General features: G+C 40.2%; 1 protein-coding gene across 1 annotated transcript in view; it reads left to right on the top strand.

Annotated features, from left to right (window-relative positions):
• Positions 1 to 21,060, top strand: part of pmela (premelanosome protein a) — a 51,967-nt gene that overhangs the window by 7,943 nt on the left and 22,964 nt on the right. Inside the window, exons 4-6 of the mRNA XM_052111697.1 lie at positions 5,253 to 5,393; positions 5,948 to 6,109; positions 7,019 to 7,339. Coding sequence (XP_051967657.1) covers positions 5,253 to 5,393; positions 5,948 to 6,109; positions 7,019 to 7,339 — 624 coding nt within the window. The remainder of the gene's footprint in view (positions 1 to 5,252; positions 5,394 to 5,947; positions 6,110 to 7,018; positions 7,340 to 21,060) is intronic.

Here is a 21,060-nt window from a genome sequence, read left to right as displayed (position 1 = left end):
AGCGCCAGAGCCCACGCCCTCGATGTCGCGGCGAACTCATCTGCTTCCATCGCCTGAGGGTAGGCAGACTGGCTGTGAGGCGAGTCGCCGCCACCTCGAGCGAGGACGGAGTCAACGAGCGTGCCGGGCACGGGTGGTCCGAGGGGCGTACTCGGCGGAGCTGCACCCGCTGCCATCCCCAAATCGCCTCCATCGCCAGCCGCATCGTCCTCAATCCCGTGGGAAGAAGGAGCGACGCGGGGGGCGGCTGGAGTGGCTTGCTTACGATTGTAAGCAAGCCGCGACCGCAACGTTGTCATGGTCATGTTCTCGCAGTGAGAACATGAACCATCCACAAACGCAGCCTCGGTGTGATCACTGCCCAGACACACGAGACAGCGCCTGTGGCCGTCGGAAGCGGAGAGTACTCTACCGCATCCAGGAACAACACAGGGGCGGAAGGGCATCTTTAAAAAGACGTGTCCTTAAAAGGACCTTCACGCCGCTGTGTTTTTGCTCTTTTAGAGAAATTACTCTTTTAGAAGGAAATAACTCTTTATGAAAGAAAGACTCGTGAGAGATCTTTCTTATTTCTGCAACTGTCGATGCGCTCAGGGGCAGGAAGTGCACAGCCGTGCAACCAGGAGAAAGCCGCTGTTGTGCGCCGCAGAATCCAACAGCATGCAGCAGAGGATAGCAGGAACTCGGTGTGTAGTCACGCAGAAAACTGCAAACACGACCATCGGCTCCGAAGAAATTTTCTGAATGAACTCCCGTATTTGCGCCGCTTAAATACCCGTATGTCCGGGGGCGGGACATGCAAATACTGGCTGCCAACTCTCATTGGCCTTTTTTCATAGTACAGAGGTGAATATCGGCGCTCAAGAGAGACCCCTAGTGTCGTTCTCTGACACAACGTAAGAGAGCGACAGAAGGGGAATTGGTGTTCATTCATACTATATTGCCTCATATACGTAAATGTATAGATAGACATGAAAATGAATCAAGATTAATAAATGCTGTAAAAGTATTGTTAATTGTTATTTCACATTAGCTGTTGCATGTTGACTTATAGAACTTTATTATGTTGGCTTGAGAAAGCCAAAATATTGATATTATATTTAAGCTTATAAGGGGTTCAAGCCTGAATGGAAACCATATTGTTTTTTGTTAGGATTGGCATTTTTAGGGGTCCATGCATGAAGTGCTGGAACCCTTGTAACAAGTAGCTGCTGACAATGGCAATGATGAAGATGAAGACGATGACGTGGAGATGAAGAACCCAAGTGCAGTTTAATTACAAACGTGAAATCCAAAAACCTTAACTATAAATGTGAAACATAAACATAAACATGAACTTGACATAACATGACTTGACTGGAACAATGTTACCAAACACGTTCAATTCTGGACAATGGCAAACATGATGCTTAAATTCATGACATGGGAGAACAAGACAAACAAGTTAACCAATGAAAAGACAGAACTGATCACAAGATAATTAAACAATGAACCAATGAAAACAAGACACATGAACATGGAAGGAACAGGAATCACATGACTAGGGACACATGTCATGAAACAGGAAATAAACTTCAAAATAAAATACATGAAATACATGAACCCACAAAATACACATGACAAATCCCCCCACTAAGGGGTGGCTCCAGACACCCCAACACATGAACAAAACACATAAAACATTACATAAATTTCAAAGTTCAATAGGGAGCTGGGGGAGGGGGTCTTGTAGCTTGGCAGGGTGTGGAGAATAGGATCAGGGTGGAGCCTGTTGGGGTGGAGCCATGGAAGGCAGAGCCATGAGAGAATCGGGGGCGGAGCCATGGAGAACTGGACACCCGGAGAGTAGCCTGAAGACTCAAAGGGCCAGGGTGGAGCCGGAGGCATGGAGGACCAAGGCTGCAATGGAAGCTAGGAGGATCAAGGAGAGCTGGAGGATCGGAGAACCAAGTCCGGAGGGACAAGGGACACCGGCAAAGCTGACAGGCTGAAGGACCACAGTAGAGCCGAGGGAACAGCGATGTCGAGGGACCGACAGGCCAAGGCAGAGTCAGAGGGTTGAAAGTTCCCATTGCCTGCTCAGGAAATCTAAGGGTACAAGGGAGGGAACCATCTCCAGGTCCAACTGCATGTGGCCTTGACATGTTATGGAACAGACTCAGGCGTGACTGTGGCGTGGCATGGAGCAGGCTGAGGCGTTGCTGTGACATAGCATGGAGTAGGCTGAGGCGTTGCTGTGACATGGCATGGTGCAGGCTGAGGCGTTGCTTTGACATGGCATGGGCAGGCTGAGTTGCTCAGCTACTTGGTGGCGCTATAACAATAACAACATTTAAAGTGGATGTAACAACGTTACCTCTTTTCTGATTGAGTTGACATGTTGTATGCAATTTGTGCATTGTCTTGGTTAATAATGTTTGAGAAATGCTGAATATAGTCCAGAACATGGGCTTAAAGGCCCTATGGTGCTTGAACCCCGATAATTGCTGTTTGCTATATTTAGGAGTCAAGCCCCAAAGGAGCGAAAGACCCCTATTGTTTTTGCTAGTTTTCCTATTATTATTATTATTCAGCTTCTTCCGCTCTTGAGTCTATGGTAGCCCATAGAACCGCTTGCGGGAAAGTTATGAAATTTGGCACACAGATAGAGAATATGACACTCAGATCTGTTACCACAGCAAATTTGGCGTCTCTACTTCAAACCCTCTAGCATATGTTAATAACTTTTTAACCATGAGTCGATTGCACCCTATGTCGTCATATTCCGTACTGAAAAACTTTCCGCCATTTAGAATTTTCTGAAAAAACTACTTTTTCTAAATCGTCCTAGGCCGTTTGTCTGATTTGCACGGAAATTGGCCTGCATCATCTAGAGGCACTCACGACAAAAGTTATTCACAGAATTTGTATAAACCATATCGTTTTCGAATGGCATTTCAATAAATTTGATGAAGAGTACGCCAAAAAGGACGTGAGGGTATAACGCTGTAATACTTTAGCATATTCAGACCATACTCGAGGGTGCCTGCTTATTTTCGGAACAGTGTCACTAAGTGGTCACGAGACATGAAAAAGCAAATTTTTGCTTATACCTTCTGAACAGTTTGTCATATAATCAATGAAATCAAATCAAATCGCATCGTTATGAAACTCGGTTTGTGTCTTTGGCACCATGCTCTGAAGGGACTCAAAAAGTTTCAGGACAGTGCCACCTTGTGGTCAAAAAATAACATGATATTTCTAAAAATGCTATGCTGCTCATGGTTCCGATAATTGGCTCGACCCCTGTATTGCTGCTTGCAGCAATATTTACTAGTGATTCCTTGCGCTATGTCGAAGAGTTTTACCACAGTCAGATTTCTGCTCCACCCCTAGGTTTTCCTGCTATTTTGGATTGTTTGAAAAAGATTAAAAACAAACTCGTTTAACCTTGGCCATTCGTCCAATCAGAGCTAAACCAGTGCAGAAATATTCAGAAAAGTCCTAATATGAAAAGTTGTTAAAGGATATTTGAAATTTTTATTCATCATTAAACAGTATGCCAAAATGTACGCATTGGGCTGGGCCACTTGTACTTAAATGGTAATAACTCTTGAACAGAATGAGATGTTATCACCAAATTTGGTACACTTATTATAACACCCCCAGGATGCAGAGGTGTGCAATGTTTTGTATCCTCAGAATGACGGTCATTCTGAGGATACAAAAACATTGCACACCTCTGCCTCCTGGGAGTGCTATAATAATAAAAAAATAGAAAATGTCAATAACTATGGAACCGTTGGTCCAATCGACTTCAAATTTTGCATGTAGTGTCAAGGTCTATGAGGACAGTCACATATCTTTAAATCATGGCCGCCATGGGCTGATCGGAACTAAACTTCGTAGGCCTATTTGTCTCTTGGCTCAAGATGTCTGTGCAAAATGTGAAAAAAAATTTGGCTTACCGGAGGTGCTATTGTGTTTTACATGCATGTAAATCATTGTATATACCGCTGTGTTTAACAAAGAAACATGTTATTCATGCCATATTGTAGATCTCCTTATTCTGAACAAGTTTGCCTTCAGGACCATTGGTATGAAACAAAACATTCATTAAATAATTGAGATTATATAAAAAAATACTTTTTCAAACTAGTTGTAGGTCGTTTGTTCCTTCCAAACTAAACCACTTGGTACACTTATGTAAGAGGTCATTCTGGGACACAAAAACATTGCACACCTCTGCCTCCTGGGGGTGCTATAACTAAATAATTGTATATACTACAGTTTTCACAAAGAAACACTTTGTTCATACCATTCTGTAGATCTCATCATCTCATATGTTCCTCATTCTGAACAATTGTGCCTCATGTACCATTGGTGTGAAATAAAACATTCATTATATACTTGAGATTATTTGAAAAAAACCTTCTTTTTAAAACTAGTTGTAGGCCGTTCGCCTGATCGGAACCAAACCAGTGCAGATAGATTCAGCAGTGTCAAAATTTCAAAAGTTTTCAAAGACATTTTGAAAGTTTGATTCATCTTCAAACCTTATGCCAAAATGTACGTAGTGGGTGGGACCACTTTTTCTAAAACTGTTTTAAACTTTTAAAACTTTTAAACAGATCAAGATATTATCACCAAATTTGGTACACTTATGTACTAATTTTGTAAAACTAGTCATAGGCCGTTCGACTGATCGGGACCAAACCACTGCAGGAAGATTTAGCAGAGTTTCAATGTTAAAAGTTATCAAAAGAATTTTGAACTTTTCATAAACGGTATGCCAATACATAAATAGTGGCCATGGCCAATTTTACAAAAATGGATATAACTTTTGAACGGACTGAGATATTATTACCAAATTTGGTACACTTATGTATGGGGTCATTCTGAGCATACACACAAAAACACGCAAAAAAACCTTATTATGTTGGCGCCATAATAATATAAAAAAAATGAAATGTCTCTATCTATGGAACCGATTGACTTTTGCCTGCAGTTTCTTTGTCGAAGGTGACATCAAGGTCTATGAGGACAGTTTCATATCTTAAAAAACATGGCTGCCATTGAATGAACTTTTAGCAGCTATTTGAACTAGTCCTAGGCCATTTACCTGATTGGAGCCCATCTAGTGCCGAAATATTCAGTCCAATATGAAAAAATTATCATACTTTAGCAGTTGTCATTTCCTTTTTTTTATTTAATGCAAAGCAAGATAAAATATGATTGATTACGGGATCTTCTGTTTTGGGGATTTATTTTAGATACAGCATATACTATGAACCAGGCTGTATACCCCGAGTCTGACATTCTGCAAGAATGGACTGGTGTCTTCCCTGATGGGACACTCTTCACTAAGATCTCTAACAGAAAGCCCCAATTCATCTATGTGTGGAAGACGTGGGGTAAGAGTGGATTTAAACCTGTAGTCTTTTACAAATATAGTAGAAACACACAAATCTAGTTGAGAGATGTCTCTATCACTAATCTACTCCAATTGCTTCTTTTTTATAGATATTGTAATCAACACTGACTAACAAATTATATAAATGTGCTCCTTTGTGGTTCTGAGCTTTGTAACAATTATTGAAATTTACACCCATTTACACATATTTCTTAGGTGGAATTGAAAAACAAACATACAAACAAACAAACAAAATAAAACATTAATGATTCCCAATTTTTGATGCTGTTTTTATGACTATATATCATGGAATTTTACTGGGTCTTTAAATGTTTAGTGTAATATATATATAGAAATCCTAAATCAGCCCCATTGTTAGTCCTGTAGTATAATTCCTATCAACCAATCCGATTTTAATGTTTAGGGCAGGGTTTGAGGGCTTGAACAACATCAAATAGTTTCTCTCTGATTTTTAGGGTTAGGGACAGGATCAGGTCTGTGATTGGTTGATATGTTAGTTGGAGACTCCTTCATTATTTCTGTTTTTTTTTTAAGGAAAATATTGGCAGGTGGCTGATGGTCCTTCATCTCTCCTTACCATTGGCACAGACAATGTGCCTCTTGGCTCTTTTAACATGGAGGTGGTAATTTATCACTGCCGTGGCAAAGACAAGTTCATTCCTCTTGGTTATGCATCTACCCAGTTTTCCATCACTGGTGAGTAATTTGATGATTGCACAATTCAGTTATGTATCCTCTATCATCACAGTGAAATTGAGAAAAACACAGAAGCTGTCGTGGAAAATCGCGATGAATATCTCTAAGTTATAAGAAAACTCTCGGAGTTTTGAGTTCCAGATGCCAAAGTTGTAGTTTATTGAACACCAACAAACATGAGTCAGGTCAGCTGTCCGTTCTGACTACATCCACCTAAGTTCTCAGTTATATACCTTTTGTTATCTTTTTACCCACTATCTCTGACCAATGGGATCACTGCCCTTGTCTCTTTCCCTCGCCACAAATATGTTTTATTTTCTTTGTTATTTAAATATTGGTGGAAAATAATTTTTTTAAAAACATATATCTTTCATATACAGCTGGTAACTTCACATATCTTGGACATATATCACAGTTCATGGAAAGAACACATCAACTTAGAAACATCTGTGTAAGAGACAAACAGCCGTGTCCTCATCACATACCATTTATCATTCACCTACATTTCAGTGTACCCTCATAATGAGGCGGCCTTGTTTGCTCCTACACATTATCATTTGATTAATGAAAGAAAATACAAGCTCCAAAGATATTCATCATACATCCAACTCATCAAGGCAAGACACCATGCCAGAAACATATCATATAAGAGATATCTAAGAAATACATCAAGAATATATGTCAGAATCAAGGATATATGTCAGAGTACTACTTTTTTAAAGAAATACACCTGTTTTTAAAGAAATACACCATAAAGCTTGGGTCAAAACTGTAGTAGCTGTAATAACAAATGGCAACTATGTTATTAGAGCACTCCCTTGCACAAAAAGTAAATAAATTAATTGGAGAACATGTAATTTACTAAGAATAATCCTGCAAGGGTCCAATAATTTCCTTTTCTTTCTCTAGACCAGATCCCATTCGTAGTTACATTGTCCCAGGTTGGTGACATCAACCAGGGTGATCAAAGCTTTATCCAGAACAGAGCTGTGTCCTTTAGCATTGACCTGCATGACCCCAGCCACTACATGAGTGGATCAGACATCACCTTCAACTGGGACTTCGGGGACAACAGCGGAACTCTTATCTCTCGGGAAACTATTGTGACCCACACGTACCTCACAACTGGTTCCTTCAGGCCCCAAGTGGTTCTGATAGCAGCCATTTCAACTGGTTGCCAGCGTGAGCTGACCCCCGCAGCCAGTGTCACTCCACCTGTTCCAGCTACAGGTAGAACATTTCACAATACATGGCATTTCAAGAACAGCTTGCAGTCCAAGGCTTGTTTTAAAGAGATTTCATTATAACCAATATGATCTCATTAGTACTACCAATCCTATTTTTGTGGGGCCCAAAGCAAAACTTTGCATCTACGTGAACATCAGTACAAAGAAATACAGTGAAACTGTGAACATTAATTAACCTTCATAATGTGTGACTAAATTTACAGCCACATAAATGTCATAACTGATGAGCACTGTTAAACTTTATCACAAAATCTTTACAGAGCAGGAAATAATAATATATGTATCTGAATTGTGAATGTTTATTGGTAAAACGTTTTTAATCCACACATGCACACACACACACACACACACACACACACACACACACACACACACACACACACACACACACACACACACACACACACACACACACACACACAACTCTAAACTTGATGCTGCTCACCCCCTGTTCTCGCACATTCTGCTGCTGCATCACTAAAGAAAGTCTGGAGGGAACATAAACAGGGGAACATGTGAGACTTTCATGCAATTATAATAAACCAATCAAAGACTAGCCTCCACAGCTGACATTTCAATATATTTATATATAGTTATGTGACAGTTTTACCATTATGCTTAAATGACAAATGTATTACTGGACTACTTAAAACGTATTTGATAGCATAAGGGCCTGACATGACTTGCATAGTTTATGTGTAGATGAAATTACCGTGACATCACACAGTAGGCAACCACACTGCCGGGATCTTCAAAGCAGCTGCTTTTATTGGTGGATCTGTGCAATGCTGCAGTGTTAATTATCTTTTAAACATAATATACTCTAATAATGTTTGTTAATGCTAATGACAGCTATCATATAGGGACATTTATCCCTTTTAAAATAAAGAAATAGGCTATATATAGGTTCCTTTTTAACTATTGACAAAACCACTTTTCACTTGATTCAAATTTGCCGGACATGTAAATGTTCATGAATACACTCACATCCTTACATATTTAAAAGGATCATGACATACTCCTTTTTTAATCATTTTATTATTTTCCCTTAGTTACACTTATAATGTTAGTACATTTTTAGTCTTTGCACCAAAACGTCCAATCATTTTTCACCCTGTCTCTGGCCCTCTGACTGAAACGTTTGGTTTTGGCCTCAGCATCTCCTCTAAACTTCAATGTAAATGCCTACTGTTATGATTGTCTTACAAAGTCCAGCCCCTCGAATAGAGCAATATCAATTTGAAATTCAACTGGAAGAGAATGAACCATCTCCACAACAATAAAAAACTACATTTAAGGGTTTACACATAGGGTTTACACATCCAACTCATTGCATCTGAATTTATAAAATTGTTAATTTAAAACAACAGCTGCATAAACTATAAAACAGTCATGACATAAGAAACTTTCTTGAGTGGAATTGGTTACTTGTGGTTTTCCGGTCGGCTCTAATAGAGTTCTTAACTGCCCCATCTATCAATAAAAGTTCCTTTGCAAATCTAGAATTATACTGTGAATGATTCACAAGTAATCCATGAGCCAAAAACACGTATTATACACACTAAAATGAGCAGAACACATGCAGGACAAGGTTGAGATGATGTAAAACTAGGTGTTGATGCCTTGCTGATGTCATGTGCTGCTGTATTCATCCGTGTGTATTTCATCACAAAGCAGAAAAAAATCCAAACGAGACATTTTTCAGCTTGGTTTAAATTGCTCTTTTTGTATTGGGGAAAACGTTTTTAGTTCTGAAACGTACAGTATGGTTTTATGCCAAAAGATCAAGTAAAATAACAACAATCTAACAACCTTTTTCCTAACATTTCTATTAGGTTGTGAAAACTTTATTTCAGAAATGTCTAAGAACATTAAAAACATCCAGTTTTTTTTTAAATGTGGTATTAATGTTCTTTCTTGGTTATAGGAATGTTCTGTAGAACGTTATTAGAACATTCTATGCTCTTGTTATATAAATGTTCTTTCAATATTTTTCAATGGTTATAAAAACGGTATGCAAAACATTACTGGAACATTCAATCTTCTCAGTATGCAAATGTATTCTCATTGTTTTTCCTTGGTTATAGGAGCGTTCTGGAAAAGGTTATTCAATTATTATTTTCTCATCGTAAATTCTTTCAGTGTTCCACCTGGAATATTTCTTACATTTATGTTGTTCAAGTACTAAATCTGAAAAGGTGTTGAGTTCCCTCTTAATAAGTTGTGTGCACTCGCAATAGTTTGCATTCCCTTGCAATAGTTGTGGTCTCCTCCCAGTTGGAAATGCCTGGAACACCTCTCTAGGAAGGTGAACAGGACGCTGATGTCTGAGCTTCACACCCTATCTCTTATGGTGAGCCCAGCCATCCTGCGAAGAAAGCTAATTTCAGCCACTTGTAACCGTGATCTTATTCTTTTGGTCACTACCCAAAGCTCATGACCATAGTTGAGGGCAGGAACATAGATCGACTGATAAATTGAAAGCTTCGCCTGCAGAGTCAGCTCGGTCTGGTAAAATAGCCACATTACTGCCACCAATGCACTGACCTGCCAATCAATCTCATGCTCTAGTTTACCTTCACTCATGAACAAGAGCCCGACATACTTAAACTCCTCCACTTGGGGAAGCAGCTCACTCGATACCCGGAGGGGACGATCCACCCTTTTCCAACAGAGAACCATGGCCTCAGATTTGGCGGTGCTCTCATCCCAACTGCTTCACACTCAGCCGAAAACCATCCCAGTGCATCTACAAATAGCAGAGATGCATCCCTGAGGCCTCCAACACCTGGAATGCTTTTACAGGGACCGGGTGGCATATAATATTGATATTCTGGGGCTTTTTAGATGATGTCATGACTGTCATGAAGCTTTCATAGAATTCCAAGTTAAAACTTGCAATTCTGATTTCTAAAAAAGACAGTCAGAATATTGTAATTACTGTAATTACGACATGACGTGAACACACCATAAAAACAACACAAGTTTAATTTTGGTTTCATGAGGTCTTTGAAGTAAAATAATAGAGCGGAAGTTTCAAATAAAGTGCTTTTATGAAAATAGTTTTTTCTTCCTTTACTAAGCTTTCATTTTTAAATGTTGCTATAGACTGAACTTGTAGCGGGGTTACACTCACACAATGAGCAGGGAGTGAGGGAGGATTGGTATATGAAAAACCCAGAGTTTAAGCGGGGTGAATACAGAATTTTTGAAGCAGGAAGGGGAAGTCCGGCTTACACACACTGATAAATGTATAGAATGAGAACAGAAATGGGTATGTCATGTGCGCGCACACTTTTTTTTGAAGAACTTAAAGGAATAGTTCACCCAAAAATTAAACTAATTCGACTATTATGCCACCCCAGATGTGAATGACTTTTTTACTTCTGCTGAACATAAGATGGCGCCATTGTGTGTGGCTTGCCGTCTGTCGCTGTCATTGCCGTGTGTGTTTTTGCTGTTTGTCTTGCTTTTTGCTCGGGATGTCGATTCTCTGCTGGTGTATGATCGCCAAACACTGCTGGATCTGCGATTTTCTGTTGAAAATTTAGTAAAATTGTATGATGGTGGACGTGAAACCTTGCCCCCACTCCTGGCGAGGCTCCCGGCTCACCTTTGGCACGCCCCGGCTTCACCTTCTCGGCGTGAGCGCCGACGAAAGCGCACCCGCCGCCGGGGAAGTCGTGGTGGCCGGCTGGTGAGGTTGAAGGCCCGTCTTGCATGGTGCTGTATGCCTTTTTGGATGGAGTTTGGAGTCGTGACTAGCCTCGTTATTCCTCGACCCTGCTGGACCCTGTCGGCGCCTGGCTGATACCTGTCGTCGGCCCGGAAGAGGTGTTCCAGCCCCGCGGCCCCTGCTCTCCTCGTCCCCGCTGGCGCGGAGTCAATCACAGCAACTTGCGGTCTCTGTGTCGGGTTTCACGAACATCCAGCGCTGCGGATCCGCCGGTTCCTGCTAGGTTTGGGCTGGTAAATGCTAGATCTCTAGCAAATAAGACTTTTGTCTTAAAGGATTTTTTCACGTCCCGAGGAATGGATTTCCTCTGTGTAACTGAGACATGGCTGAGTGATGGTGAGTCCAGCGCTTTCACAGAATTTTTACACCATGATTGCAGCTACCTTAACTCCCCGCGAAAATCTGGCCGAGGAGGAGGAATAGCGACTGTATATAAGAGTCATTATAAATGTAAGCAGATATTGCTGTCATCCGCTTTCAGCAGCTTTGAGCTGATTTTATTTGAGATTGGTCACTCTCACACAGTGTTGTGTGTTGTGGTCTATCGGCCCCCCAAGTACAACTAGAAAAAAAAGTTCGTCGAGACAAACTTTAAGTTGGCTTGTGAAAGTTTGGACCAGAAAGTCTGAAGAAGTTTAAAGTAGTTTGAAGTTTAAATTAGTTTAAATTATTTTAAAGTTTAAAGTAGTTTATAGTTTCAATTAGTTTGTAGTTTAAATTAGTTTGAAGTATAAATTAGTTTGTAGTTTAAATTAGTTTGAAGTTTAAATTAGTTTAAAGTAGTTTATAGTTTAAAGTAGTTTATAGTTTAAATTAGTTTAGTTTAAATTAGTTTAAAGTAGTTTAAAGTTTAAATTAGTTGCTAGATAGATAGATAGATAGATAGATAGATAGATAGATAGATAGACAGACACTCAGATAGATAGAGAGATAGATAGATAGATATTTACCCTCAGATAGATAGATAGACAACAGACAGACAGATAGATAGATAGATAGATAGATAGATAGATATTGACCCTCAGATAGATAGATAGATGGATTGATTGATTGATTGATTGATTGATCCTTGCTACCCTGAGTCCCAAGAACAAAGCCAGAAGTCTTTATGTTGTTCTGTTGCAGAGATTTGTGATTTGTTACTCGGTTGCTAGGGTAACCCCATATGGTTGCTAGGCAGTTACCATAGTGATACTTATCAAGTCTTCTTGCCATCCTGATTGAAATAAATCAACCCAGACGTCTCTACGATTTTCTGTTGCAGAGATATGTGATTTGTTACTCGGTTGCTAGGGTAACCCCATCTGGTTGTTAGGCAGTCACCATAGTGATACTTATCAAGTGTTCTTGACATCCTTATTGAAATAAACCAACCCAGAAGTCTCTATGATTTTCTGGTGCATAGATATGTGATTTGTTACTCGGTTGCTAGGGTAACCCCATCTGGTTGCTAGGAAGTTACCATAGTGATACTAATGAAGTGTCCTTGCCATCCTGATTGAAATAAGTCAATCCGGAAGTCTCTACGTTTTTCTGATGCAGAGATATGTGATTTGTTACTCGGTTGCTAGGGTAACCCCATCTGGTTGTTAGGCAGTCACCATAGTGATACTTATCAAGTCTTCTTGACATCCTGATTGAAATAAACCAACCCAGAAGTCTCTACGATTTTCTGGTCCAGAGATATGTGATTTGTTACTCAGTTGCTAGGGTAACCCAATGTGGTTGCTAGGCAGTTACCATAGTGATATTTATCAAGTCTCCTTGACATCCTGATTGAAATAAATCAACCCAGAAGTCTCTACGATTATCTGGTGCAGAGATATGTGATTTGTTACTTGGTTGCTAGGGTAACCACATCTGGTTGCTAGGCAGTTACCATAGTGATACTAATGAAGTCTCTTTGCCATCCTGATTGAAATAATTCAATCTGGAAGTCTCTACGCTTTTCTGATGCAGAGATATTTGATTTGTTACTCGGTTGCTAAGGTAACCCCATGTGGTTGCTAGGAAGTTACCATAGTGATACTTATCAAGTCTCCTTGCCATCCTGATTGAAATAAATCAACCCAGAAGTCTCTCTGATTTTCTGGTGCAGAGATATGTGATTTGTTACTCGGTTGCTAGGGTAACCCCATGTGGTTTCTAGGCAGTTACCATAGTGATACTTATCAAGTCTCCTTGCCATCCTGATTGAAATAAATGAACCCAGAAGTCTCTCTGATTTTCTGGTGCAGAGATATAGTTATTGCTAAGCGGTTGCTAGGGTACTCTGTTTAGTTGCTAGGGAGTGGCTTGATAGCTGCCAATCATGAAACTCCAAAGGCTGCTTGTCAGTATGAATGATATAAACCAACTCCCATGCCTCTGTGACATTCAGAATGGAAGATATCCCTCTATGGATTTTGGTTGTTAAGGTGCTCGACAATGGTTGCTAGGGAGGGGCTAGGAAGTGTTGAGGTGATTCATGATTGGCTGTTTGCTGCCCCGAGTCAAACGAGACCACCCTTGTGTTTCTATGACACTTCTATCCGGAGATATCCCTTTGATATCTTTCATTAGAAGTCTATGGGAGTTGTTGCTAAGGTGCTTTAAATTGTTGCTAGGGCGTGGTTTGATAGCTTCACAATGATCCGAGAGACTGATTGGTCGTCTGAGTAAAATGAGCCCGCCCCTTGTCTCTATGACACTGTGATCCAGAGCTATGTTCAATACAAAATCCAGGGCTGACAGGCCCTTTTTGTCTGTGTGTGTTCCCAAATTAATGACTCTAATGAGCCGGTTCTTTTGACTCTACAATGTGAAACATACAGTGTGACCAGTGTAGTCTGATTCCCAAATTAATGACTCTAATGAGCCAGTTCTTTTGAATCTACAGTGTGAAACATACAGTGTGACCAGTGTAGTCTGATTCCCAAATTAATGACTCTAATGAGCCAGTTCTTTTGAATCTACAGTGTGAAACATACAGTGTGACCAGTGTAGTCTGATTCCCAAATGAATGACTCTAATGAGCCAGTTCTTTTGACTCTACAATGTGAAACATACAGTGTGACCAGTGTAGTCTGATTCCCAAATGAATGACTCTAATGAGCCAGTTCTACAGTGTAGTGTTAAAAAAGTTTAACTTAGTTGCTAGATAGATAGATAGATAGATAGATAGATAGATAGATAGATAGATAGATAGATAGATAGATAGATAGATAGATAGATAGATATTTACCCTTAGATATATAGAGAGATAGATATAGATAGAGAGAGAGAGAGAGATAGATATTTACCCACAGATAGATAGATAGATAGATAGATAGATAGATAGATAGATAGATAGATAGAATGGAAGTTAAAGGGATTTGGTTGCTAGGGTGCTCTAAATGGTTGCTAGGGCATGGCTTAGTATTTTTCATGATGATACTTAAAGACTGACTGCTCACCCAATTCAAACAAGCCAACTCTCATGTCTGTAGGACATACTGATCAGGTGATATCCATCTAAGCAATTGTGAATGGCAGTCAATGGGTTCTGGTTGCTAGGTTGCACTAAATGATAGACAGACAGACAGACAGATAGACAGATATGAGGAAAAAGGATGAATAGAAAGAAATAGATAGAGAGAGATATATATAAACATTGTATTGACATAGCAATATTGTAAAAACAGTGATTTAAATAAAGTTTGATTGAATTTGTTAGAAATAAAGATTGAACAGAGTGGCCCTCTTCACTTTAAGAGACAGATAGAAATAGAGATTTGATAGAAACGAAGCCTGAAGCATGTTAAAGCCTTCTGTTGGTGGCTCATATTTGAATTTTGACAGTTGGTGTTGGCTCATCTGAACATTCCGTCAATGTAAGTCAATGGGATTTTTCAAGTGTTTGATCATCCGCTTTGAGAAAACAGTAAGTCCGATCAGTTAGAAAAGATATAGCACACTATTCGGGATTAGTCTGAAGGTCTGTGATGAGTTTGGTGCCTGTAGCTTAAAAGCTCTAGGAGGAGTTAGTCTTGGTAATTTTAGTCTCAGAAGAATAATAATAACTAGAAAAAAAGTTCGATCGAGACAAACTTTAAGTTGGCTTGTGAAAGTTTGGACCAGAAAGTTTGAAGAAGTTTAAAGTAGTTTGAATTTTAAATTTGTTTATAGTTTAAATTAGTTTGAAGTTTAAATTAGTTTGTAGTTTAAATTAGTCTGAAGTTTAAATTAGTTTAAAGTAGTTTATAGTTTAAATTAGTTTAGTTTAAATTAGTTTAAAGTAGTTTAAAGTTTAACTTAGTTGCTAGATAGATAGATAGATAGATAGATAGACAGACAGACAGACACTCAGATAGATAGAGAGATAGATAGATAGATATTTACCCTCAGATAGATAGATAGATAGATAGATAGATAGATAGATAGATAGATAGATAGATAGATAGATAGATAGATAGACATTGACCCTCAGATAGATAGATAGACAACAGACAGACAGAGAGACAGATAGATAGATAGATAGATAGATAGATATTGACCCTCAGATAGATAGATAGATGGATAGATAGATAGATAGGTAGATAGGTAGATAGATAGATAGATAGATAGATGGATGGATGGATGGATGGATGGATGGATGGATGGATGGATGGATGGATGGATGGATGGATGGATTGATTGATTGATTGATTGATTGATCCTTGCTACCCTGAGTCCCATGAACAAAGCCAGAAGTCTTTATGTTGTTCTGTTGCAGAGATATGTGATTTGTTACTCGGTTGCTAGGGTAACCCCATATGGTTGCTAGGCAGTTACCATAGTGATACTTATCATGTCTTCTTGCCATCCTGATTGAAATAAATCAACCCAGACATCTCTACGATTTTCTGTTGCAGAGATATGTGATTTGTTACTCGGTTGCTAGGGTAACCCCATCTGGTTGTTAGGCAGTCACCATAGTGATACTTATCAAGTGTTCTTGACATCCTGATTTAAATAAACCAACCCAGAAGTCTCTACGATTTTCTGGTCCAGAGATATGTGATTTGATACTCGGTTGCTAGGGTAACCCAATGTGGTTGCTAGGCAGTTACCATAGTGATACTTATCAAGTCTCCTTGACATCCTGATTGAAATAAATCAACCCAGAAGTCTCTATGATTTTCTGGTGCATAGATATGTGATTTGTTACTCGGTTGCTAGGGTAACCCCATCTGGTTGCTAGGCAGTTACCATAGTGATACTAATGAAGTGTCCTTGCCATCCTGATTGAAATAAGTCAATCCGAAGTCTCTACGCTTTTCTGATGCAGAGATATGTGATTTGTTACTCGGTTGCTAAGGTAACCCCATGTGGTTGCTAGGCAGTTACCATAGTGATACTTATCAAGTCTCCTTGCCATCCTGATTGAAATAAATCAACCCAGAAGTCTCTCTGATTTTCTGGTGCAGAGATATGTGATTTGTTACTCGGTTGCTAGGGTAACCCCATCTGGTTGTTAGGCAGTCAGCATAGTGATACTTATCAAGTCTTCTTGACATCCTGATTGAAATAAACCAACCCAGAAGTCTCTACGATTTTCTGGTCCAGAGATATGTGATTTGTTACTCGGTTGCTAGGGTAACCCAATGTGGTTGCTAGGCAGTTACCATAGTGATATTTATCAAGTCTCCTTGACATCCTGATTGAAATAAATCAACCCAGAAGTCTCTACGATTATCTGGTGCAGAGATATGTGATTTGTTACTTGGTTGCTAGGGTAACCACATCTGGTTGCTTGGCAGTTACCATAGTGATACTAATGAAGTCTCTTTGCCATCCTGATTGAAATAAGTCAATCCGGAAGTCTCTACGTTTTCTGATGCAGAGATATGTGATTTGTTACTCGGTTGCTAAGGTAACCCCATGTGGTTGCTAGGCAGTTACCATAGTGATACTTATCAAGTCTCCTTGCCATCCTGATTGAAATAAATCAACCCAGAAGTCTCTCTGATTTTCTGGTGCAGAGATATGTGATTTGTTACTCGGTTGCTAGGGTAACCCCATCTGGTTGCTAGGCAGTTACCATAGTGATACTTATCAAGTCTCCTTGCCATCCTGATTGAAATAAATGAACCCAGAAGTCTCTCTGATTTTCTGGTGCAGAGATATAGTTATTGCTAAACGGTTGCTAGGGTACTCTGTTTAGTTGCTAGGGAGTGGCTTGACAGCTGCCAATCATGAAACTCCAAAGGCTGCTTGTCAGTATGAACGATATAAACCAACTCCCATGCCTCTGTGACATTCAGAATGGAAGATATCCCTCTATGGATTTTGGTTGTTAAGGTGCTCGACAATGGTTGCTAGGGAGGGGCTAGGAAGTGTTGAGGTGATTCATGATTGGCTGTTTGCTGCCCCGAGTCAAACGAGACCACCCTTGTGTTTCTATGACACTTCTATCCGGAGATATCCCTTTGATGTCTTTCATTAGAAGTCTATGGGAGTTGTTGCTAAGGTGCTTTAAATTGTTGCTAGGGCGTGGCTTGATAGCTTCACAATGATCCCGAGGGACTGATTGGTCGTCTGAGTAAAATGAGCCCGCCCCTTGTCTCTATGACACTGTGATCCAGAGCTATGTTCAATACAAAATATCTATGCAATGAGGGAGAGAGAGAGGAGAGATGCAGGGCTGACAGGCCCTTTTTGTCTGTGTGTGTGAAAATGTCAGTTGAGATTTAAATTTCTGAACATTCCGCAATGTTAAGTCAATGGGAGTTTTTTCCGAGTTTGATCGCCATTTTTAGGAAAACCGTAAGTCCGATCAGTTAGAAAAGATATAGCACTCTATTCGGGATTAGTCTGAAGGTCTGTGCCGAGTTTGGTGCCTGTAGCTTAAAAGCTCTAGGAGGAGTTAGTCTTGGTAATTTTAGTCTCAGAAGAATAATAATAATAACTAGATAGGTACATTTCCTGAAGAAAATGTGAGTGGTGCTTGCCGTGGCAAAACTCGATCAAATAGCCTGCTTGAAAAGAACAGAAATTGTGGTCATAAATAAATCAACCCAGAAGTCTGTATAATTTTCTGGTGCAGAAATATGTGATTTGTTACTAGGTTGCTAGGGTAAGCCCATATGGTTGCTATGCAGTTACCAAGGTAATACAATACATGGCTCCTTTCCATCCTGAGTGAAATAAGTCAACCCAGAAATCTGTACTGTTTTCTGGTGCAGAGATATGTGATTTGTTACTCGGTTGCTAGGGTAACCCCATGTGGTTGCTAGGCAGTTACCATAGTGATACTTATCAAGTCTCCTTGCTATCCAGAGTAAAATCAGTCAACCAGGAAGTCTCTACGATGTTCTGATCCAGAGATATGTGATTTGTTATTTGGTTGCTAGGGTAACCCCTCCTTGTTGCTAGGAAGTTACCATAGTGATACTTATGAAGTGTCCTTGCCATCCTGAGTGAAATAAACCAACCCAGAAGTCTCTACGCTTTTCTGATGCAGAGATATGTGATTTGTTACTTGGTTGCTAGGGTAACCCCATCTGGTTGCTAGGCAGTTACCATATTGATACTAATGAAGTGTCCTTGCCATCCTGGTTGAAATAAATCAACCCGAAGTCTGTACTCTTTTCTGGTGCCGAGATCTGTGATTTGTTTCTCGGTTGCTAGGGTAACCCCATCTGGTTGCTAGGCAGTTACCATAGTGATAGTAATCAAGTGTCCTTGCGATCCTGAGTGAAATAAATCAACCCGAAGTCAGTACTATTTTCTGGTGCAGAGATATGTGATTTGTTACTCGGTTGCTAGGGTAACCCCATCTGGTTGCTAGGCAGTTACCATAGTGATAGTAATCAAGTGTCCTTGCCATCCTGATTGAAATAAGTCAACCCAGAAGTATCTACGCTTTTCTGATGCAGAGATATGTGATTTGTTACTCGGTTGCTAGGGTAACCCCATGTGGTTGCTAGGCAGTTACCATATTGATACTAATGAAGTGTCCTTGCCATCCTGGTTGAAATAAATCAACCTGGAAGTCTGTACTCTTTTCTGGTGCCGAGATATGTGATGTGTTTCTCGGTTGCTAGGGTAACCCCATCTGGTTGCTAGGCAGTTACCATAGTGATAGTAATCAAGTGTCCTTGCCATCCTGAGTGAAATAAATCAACCCGAAGTCAGTACTATTTTCTGGTGCAGAGATATGTGATTTGTTACTCGGTTGCTAGGGTAACCCCATCTGGTTGCTAGGCAGTAATCATAGTGATAGTAATCAAGTGTCCTTGCCATCCTGATTGAAATAAGTCAACCCGGAAGTCTCTACGTTTTTCTGATGCAGAGATATGTGATTTGTTATTTGGTTGCTAGGGTAACCCCATCTGGTTGCTAGGCAGTTACCATAGTGATAGTAATCAAGTGTCCTTGCCATCCTGATTGAAATAAGTCAACCCAGAAGTATCTACGTTTTCTGATGCAGAGATATGTGATTTGTTACTCGGTTGCTAGGGTAACCCCATGTGGTTGCTAGGCAGTTACCATATTGATACTAATGAAGTGTCCTTGCCATCCTGGTTGAAATAAATCAACCTGGAAGTCTGTACTCTTTTCTGGTGCCGAGATATGTGATTTGTTTCTCGGTTGCTAGGGTAACCCCATCTGGTTGCTAGGCAGTTACCATAGTGATAGTAATCAAGTGTCCTTGCCATCCTGAGTGAAATAAATCAACCCGAAGTCAGTACTATTTTCTGGTGCAGAGATATGTGATTTGTTACTCGGTTGCTAGGGTAACCCCATCTGGTTGCTAGGCAGTAATCATAGTGATAGTAATCAAGTGTCCTTGCCATCCTGATTGAAATAAGTCAACCCGGAAGTCTCTACGCTTTTCTGATGCAGAGATATGTGATTTGTTACTCGGTTGCTAGGGTAACCCCATCTGGTTGCTAGGCAGTTACCATAGTGATAGTAATGAAGTGTCCTTGCCATCCTGAGTGAAATAAATCAACCCGGAAGTCAGTACTATTTTCTGGTGCAGAGATATGTGATTTGTTACTCGGTTGCTAGGGTAACCCCATCTGGTTGCTAGGCAGTAATCATAGTGATAGTAATCAAGTGTCCTTGCCATCCTGTTTGAAATAAGTCAACCCGAAGTCTCTACGTTTTTCTGATGCAGAGATATGTGATTTGTTACTCGGTTGCTAGGGTAACCCCATCTGGTTGCTAGGCAGTTACCTTAGTGATACTAATGAAGTCTCCTTGCCATCCTGATTGAAATAAATCAACCCAGAAGTTTCTCTGATTTTCTGGTGCAGAGATATAGTTACTGCTAAAGGGTTGCTAGGGTACTCTGTTTAGTTGCTAGGGAGTGGCTTGGCAGCTGCCAATCATTAATCTCCAACGGCTGCTTGTCAGTATGAATGATATAAACCAACTCCCATGCCTCTGTGACATTCAGAATGGAAGATATCCTCTATGGATTTTGGTTGCTAAGGTGCTCGACAATGGTTGCTAGGGAGGGGCTAGGAAGTGTTGAGGTGATTCATGATTGGCTGTTTGCTGCCCCGAGTGAAACGAGACCACCCTTGTGTTTCTATGAAACTTCTATCCGGAGATATCCCTTTGATGTCTTTCATTAGAAGTCTATGGGACTTGTTGCTAAGGTGCTCTAAATTGTTGCTAGGGCGTGGCTTGATAGATTCAAAATGATCCTGAGATACTGATTGGTCGTCTGAGTAAAATGAGCCCGCCCCATTGTCTCTATGACACTGTGATCCAGAGCTATGTTGAATACAAATCCCAATGCCATTTCATTTCATGGGCCGTCCTACACCATTGTAAGTCAATTGGGGCATTTTTGGGCAGCTCCTGCCCCCAGGGTGCAACTTTTACCCCATTTTGAGGTATGCTCTTACAGAGCCTGCCAGCCTCTTCAAATGTGGCAAATCACACGTTTCTGCTGAAATCCTCGCTCGGAGCTGTGACGCGTCAAAGTTTGTCGCAATGTTAAGTCTATGGGA

Source organism: Xyrauchen texanus, chromosome 39 (assembly GCF_025860055.1).
Source record: "Xyrauchen texanus isolate HMW12.3.18 chromosome 39, RBS_HiC_50CHRs, whole genome shotgun sequence".
Lineage (NCBI taxonomy): Eukaryota > Metazoa > Chordata > Actinopteri > Cypriniformes > Catostomidae > Xyrauchen > Xyrauchen texanus.
The sequence above is the reverse complement of the archived record's forward strand: the minus strand, read 5'-3'. Positions and strand labels throughout refer to the sequence as shown.